General features: G+C 45.3%; 1 protein-coding gene across 1 annotated transcript; it reads left to right on the top strand.

Annotated features, from left to right (window-relative positions):
• The first annotated feature begins 2,081 nt into the window (after nucleotides 1-2,081).
• On the top strand, nucleotides 2,082-5,399 carry dusp1 (dual specificity phosphatase 1). Its single transcript, XM_026358172.1, has 4 exons — nucleotides 2,082-2,755; nucleotides 2,981-3,126; nucleotides 3,253-3,472; nucleotides 4,148-5,399. The coding sequence occupies exons 1-4, from the start codon at nucleotides 2,347-2,349 to the stop codon at nucleotides 4,501-4,503; spliced, it is 1,131 nt and encodes a 376-aa protein (XP_026213957.1). The 5' UTR covers nucleotides 2,082-2,346; the 3' UTR covers nucleotides 4,504-5,399.
• The last annotated feature ends 601 nt before the right edge of the window (nucleotides 5,400-6,000 follow it).

The following is a 6,000-nucleotide window of genomic DNA, read 5'->3' on the forward strand; positions in this document are numbered from 1 at the left end:
AGGAAGACGCATTTACAGTGAGGACAAAATGTTTGGGTACAGACTGTTTTCAAAGTCTGATGACCCTCCTCCGTATAGTAGGTTACATTCTTTCTTTATGGCATGTGCTTCACAGTTGACTCATCTCACCGGAGTGTGAGTTTAAACCGGTTAGAGAGTTTTTGCACTCTGTTGTGATTGGTTAAGTTTCTGTTCTTTTAACTTGCCTCCCCTCCCCCTCTTCCTTTCTCACATAACACGTCTAGTTTTTTTTTTCTACTTTGCCTGTAAAGTAAAACAGAGGACCAAAACATGTGGATTCACCGGGCTGAACGTTCTCACCTGCACAGGTTACAGCAAAGTGAGAATGACATCATAGTGTTTGTTAGCATTTATTCTTTTGAAGCAAGAATGATGCACCTTAAAGCTCTGAAATACAGCATTGTATGTGTGTTACAAAGACATCCATAACAAATGGATGTTTAGGACAGTGGAACAACATCAATCGACTGACGAGACCTGTCAGCTGAAACCTAAACTGGATAAATAAATGGAAGGGCAAAGTTGCCACACTACCTGTTTTTAAGTAAACAAAACAACTGCCTGTTTCAAGGCACAAAGACCTTAACACGCCCTCCTGTCTTGAAGATGCCTGTTGTCTGTCAACGATGGTCCTCCCAGTTCCTTATTATGAGACAGCAGTGTTATCCAGTCTGAGTCAGCAAACCACACCAACAAATGAAAAGGGTTTCCCAGGGTGATTGCAATTATGTTTGCTTTTTAAAAATATATTCTAATATTGGGAAAAACACCTCATTGGTATGTTTCAGTGAGGTCACGAATGAATCAGAAGTGACGGCCCAGGAGAACTCCATCTGCTGTTGTCTTCCTGGTAGATCAGTGTTTTGTTTCTCAGCATGTGGAAATTTACTGGACTTCAGATTTCTATACAGTGATTAACTTTTATGGTGAGCCTTTGCTTTCGGAGTATTGAACACTATGTACCTCTGACTAATAAAAACAAAGAATAAACTTTTATGGCACCCATGGCAGATATTTACTTATTACCTTGTTATTTTGTCAACTCTCAGCTGAACAGGTAAAATCAAAATATAATCAAAGTCTAACATCATGGAAAATTTGGCACATTCCTTATTGGCTGACATACATTACTTTACAAAACAGTTAGAAGAATAACATTCATTATTAATCAGCATGTTATAAGTAGGCCATAAAGATTTATTGGGCCACAACAATACAATTAGACTATTTTAATATTAAATAAGGCAATCCAACTCTCCAGTCATTAGTTAGCAAGTACATAATATGACATTTGAAATTAATATTAATAGAAATGCTATTAACTTATATTTAAGTGTAGAATGTAGCACACGTTCGACATGTGGGTGTGAACAGGTGGCAGGTATTAGGTAGTTTACAGTGTCAAGTAGCAGAGCAGCAGTAGCAGAGCAGCAGCAGAGCAGCATCAGCAGCAAAGCAGCAGAGAAGGAGCAGAGCAGCAGTAGCAGAGCAGCAGTAGCAGAGCAGCAGCAGAGCAGCATCAGCAGCAAAGCAGCAGAGAAGGAGCAGAGCAGCAGTAGCAGAGCAGCAGTAGCAGAGCAGCAGCAGAGCAGCAGCAGTAGCAAAGCAGCAGTAGCAGAGCAGCAGTAGCAGAGCAGCATCAGCAGAGCAGCAGGTGCAGAGAAGGAGCAGAGCAGCAGTAGCAGAGCAGCAGCAGAGCAGCAGTAGCAGAGCAGCAGTAGCAGAGCAGCAGAAGCAGAGCAGCAGCAGAGCAGCAGTAGCAGAGCAGCAGTAGCAGAGCAGCAGTAGCAGAGCAGCAGCAAAGCAGCAGTAGCAGAGCAGCAGTAGCAGAGCAGCAGTAGCAGAGCAGGCCTCCTCCCCGCAGACAGCGAGACACCGCGTGCCCGCGTACGTGCAGCACGCTTGTACAGAAATGTCCCAGAAGCGCGCGAGCCCTGGTTGGACCCGGGTGCAACTCGGGGCGGGCGCGATGACGTCGACACTTCTGGCACGAGGCCACAAGAGGCGGCGACGTGACGTCAGCGGGCTCCACTCACAGGCTGCTATAAAAGCGCTTTTAAACGCGTCCTCAGACAGAAGCTATTCGCTGAATTGTGAATAAACTAAACTTTGATAGAAGAACCGTAACTACCGGACACAGTCAAGAAGAGGGAAAGGACCCGCATCGGGAGTCTTCAAACTTTGTTGCTTGTTTGAGTGCGTGTTTTTTTTTTGTTTTTCTCTGAAGAAGCTAACCGGAACAAAGGACTCGCTGTTGAAGAAATGACTTTGTGATCTTGGAGAAGGCCTCTTTACAACCACCAGCACTTCTGCCGCACAAGCTTTATGTATTTGGATTTAACTTTTCTATCCCACCGTCCTACTATGGTCATAATGGAGGTCCCCACCATCGACTGTGCGTCCCTTCGTGGTTTGTTGGAGGCCGATGTCCCGGCCTGCCTGCTCCTGGACTGCCGCTCCTTCCTGTCCTTCAACTCGTCCCACATATCGGGCTCCACTAACGTGCGCTTCAGCACCATAGTACGCAGAAGAGCCAGGGGGGGGTTAGGACTGGAGCACATCGTCCCCAACGAGGACACCAGGAACAGGCTTCACTCCGGGGAGTACCAGTCTGTGGTGCTGCTGGACGATCGCAGTTTGGACCTAAGCCAGGCAAAGAAGGACGGGACTTTGATGCTTGCTGTTTCTGCCCTGTGTCGCGACCTCTGTGGAGCCACTATTTCCATTCTTAAAGGTAAGACAGAAGTTGGTATCGTGCAAAAGAGCCCCGCACCATTGTTTCACAGTATCCTAACAACGGGGCAACAAATGCGGATTGCAGCTGTCACCAAACCAGCTGGTGCTGGAGTAAAACCCTGCTCCAAAATAGCCCCGTGAGCAGTTGTCACCTCTTTGGATGTAAATGGCGACGTGTATGTGTGACGTCCTGTGATCTGACCTTGTTGCCTCTTTCTTCCAGGCGGATTTGACACGTTTTCAACAGAGTATCCAGAGATGTGTACTAAACCCTCCCCTCCCCAAGGGCTCAGCTTGCCTCTGAGCTCCAGCCACTCCGAGAGCGCAGATCCAGGCTGCAGTCCATGCAATACTCCTTTATATGACCAGGTTTGTGTCTTTTATTTTTGTATAAAACAAAGATTGACTCTGTGAGATGCATTGTCTGTGCCTTACTTCCTGTACTGTTTTGCAGCTCACTGATTTACTGACGGGTTTTTTTTTTCTTCTATCTAGGGTGGTCCTGTGGAAATCTTGCCTTTTCTGTACCTTGGCAGTGCTTACCATGCCTCAAGAAAAGACATGCTGGACATGCTGGGTATCACTGCTCTAATCAACGTCTCCGCTAACTGCCCCAACCACTTTGAAGACTCCTTTCTCTACAAGAGCATCCCTGTTGAGGACAACCACAAAGCTGATATCAGCTCCTGGTTCAACGAGGCGATCGAGTTTATTGGTGAGTACATGCACCATTCCTTACGTCCTTCACACTTCTTCAACTGCTAAATGCACGCAACCATCACAGCTGTTGCCTTCTTAGCCCATTGGTGGCAAGCAACACAACCACCCCACCCCCCTTTCCTTTACCACACTCTGACTCCTGGATTTAAATTTGAAAAAGTTCCCTCCAAAACTGACCAGCTGTCTCAGCACAGGCTCCCCACAATAGTGGTTACATCATTGCTACCTCTCAGGCATAGCAAATTAGGGATGCCCCTTCTAATGAATCGCGAGGCAGCAGCCCCAAACTAGTTTTGTAGTGGATAGGCTGGCTGAGTTTGAATAGCTCCCTCCACGCCACTCTTTGTTCTGAATGAACAAAAGGCAATTTTCTCCTCACTCACTGTCGGCCTTCCTCCCAGATCAATACCCCCAGCATGGGTCTGTTCCCCTCTTTTGTCCGCGGAGACGGCTTCCTTTGGGAATAACCCCCACACGCTCACACCCCGCACCCCTATTAACTGTGTTCCTGTGTCTTAATGAACGCTGTTGAATTTAAATAGCAACTGAAAGTGTTGCAAAGCCTTGTGGTTGTGGTTTCCTGTGACAGGCAGTATTTTAACACACGTTCTGTTTATTCACGTCATGTTTACAGTGCACTAACTTTTATTTCTCTTCTCTTCTCCCCTAGACTCGGTGAGAAACAAAGGAGGCCGTGTGTTTGTGCACTGTCAAGCAGGCATCTCCCGCTCTGCCACCATTTGCCTCGCCTATCTTATGCGGACCAACCGCGTAAAGCTGGACGAGGCCTTTGAGTTTGTCAAGCAGCGGCGCAGCATCATCTCCCCCAACTTCAGCTTCATGGGTCAGCTTCTCCAGTTTGAGTCCCAGGTCCTGGCTTCATCTACATGCTCTTCAGAGGCAGGCAGTCCGGCTATTGGCAACGGCAGCACAGTTTTCAATTTCCCTGTCTCCATCCCTGTGCACACCTCAGCTGGACAACTCTCATTCCTTCACAGTCCCATCACCACTTCTCCCAGCTGCTGAGGAAAGTGTTGTTAAGACTTCTATAAAACTGCTATAAAAGTGACTCTGCAAAGATAATTGCACAAACCATGGTCCAGATTGTGATCCATTTAATGTCTTGTGATATATGTATCATTAGGCAGAGTGGGAGCTGTTGTTTGGGGTCAGTTCAGTTGACTCTTTGATTTGCTGGTTGGCCTCATCATTTCAAGGGGAGATTTGCGAACTACCATCAGGCAGTATTGACATTTAACCTCCTAAATGTGAAAGTCATCTAGTTATGATCCTGGATGACTTGGCAAAGGGCTGAATGAAAGTTATTCCTGTAAAGGAAATTAGAAGTATCTGAATATTCATTTTTTCATGAAGACAACTGCTTCTGATAATCATTTTTAAACTAAGCAAGATGAGGAGGGCTAGCAGTTGTCACCCCGATGTTGGCTTATCCTCTCAAGTGTCCCAATTAGTTCTGTGTACTGGTGAAAGAAAGCAGTATAAACCTATTGCCCCGCATGGCATGAAAGTTACTGCTACATTTGATGAACAATGAATGTATCCCCTTTTCTCAGTGTGTGTGTGTGTGTGTGGCAGAAATCTTCATGTTTGACTGTTTGATGAAAGTTGACTGGGCTTGTTGATTCATATGCAAATAGCAGCCTTTTGATACCTTATGAAACCTTGACGATGCTGACACACTGGGAAAACCAACCGTTAAATACCTCATGTTTCTGTACTGTATTCCAGTGCTGAGACAGACAGGGCCCTAGAAACCACTGGAAGGGGCCTCCCAAGTCTTCAGTGACTGTATTCTGATATTTATTGAATTAAAGTAATATATTTCTTTATATCTATTTTTTCATATGTTCGTTTAAATGTTTTTATACTATTGAATAAATGTCATTTGACTTTTTTACTCAGTTGGAGGTTTCCTCGTTTTGTTTTTCACCTCATATTATTTAGATGCTTCACTACTGGCCAATAATACAGAGTGACTTCCATCAACTCATAATTTTAGACTTAATCTTACTAATAAAAGTTTTTCAGATTAAAAGCATTATGCTAATTTGATAACATTGACACTACAGAGCAAATTCATAAGTTGCTGATTAATAATGTGATAATAGACCAGACTCAGCTCTGAAAATGTGAATGTTTAAGTATGTAAAGTTTCTTCTGATGCTTATAAAGACTAGAGCACATCCTTTTCTGATTTTACGTGATGGAATCCAATCATATATCTGCACAAGGATTTTTCAAACAAGAAGCATGGTGTCATGATGTTGGCCATTGTTCGGGCCACACTGCCATTCTGTGAACCCATCTGAGGCCAGGGCAACAGCAGGAGGCCTGGAGGATCAGCTAAGTAGCCCTCCCTCTATGGTCACAATAGGAGCAGCTGCAAGGCGTTTGGGAAAAGTGTGACAACTAAAGAGCTTTCTGGGCTCTGTCAAGCAGCCGCCTTGTGTCCCCCTGCCTCACACACCAATGGGGAGGTGGGGACAGAAAGGGAAAGGAATA

This window comes from Anabas testudineus, chromosome 10 (genome assembly GCF_900324465.2).
Source record: "Anabas testudineus chromosome 10, fAnaTes1.2, whole genome shotgun sequence".
NCBI classification, from domain to species: domain Eukaryota; kingdom Metazoa; phylum Chordata; class Actinopteri; order Anabantiformes; family Anabantidae; genus Anabas; species Anabas testudineus.

What these genes read in the sequence shown, in the direction of transcription:
- dusp1 (XM_026358172.1), top strand. Translation starts at nt 2,347, where the DNA reads ATGTATTTGGATTTAACTTTTCTATCCCACCGTCCTACTATGGTCATA. An exon ending in CACTATTTCCATTCTTAAAG is followed by an intron (nt 2,756 to 2,980) that starts GTAAGACAGAAG and finishes TCTTTCTTCCAG; the next exon opens with GCGGATTTGACACGTTTTCA. An exon ending in ATACTCCTTTATATGACCAG is followed by an intron (nt 3,127 to 3,252) that starts GTTTGTGTCTTT and finishes TCTTCTATCTAG; the next exon opens with GGTGGTCCTGTGGAAATCTT.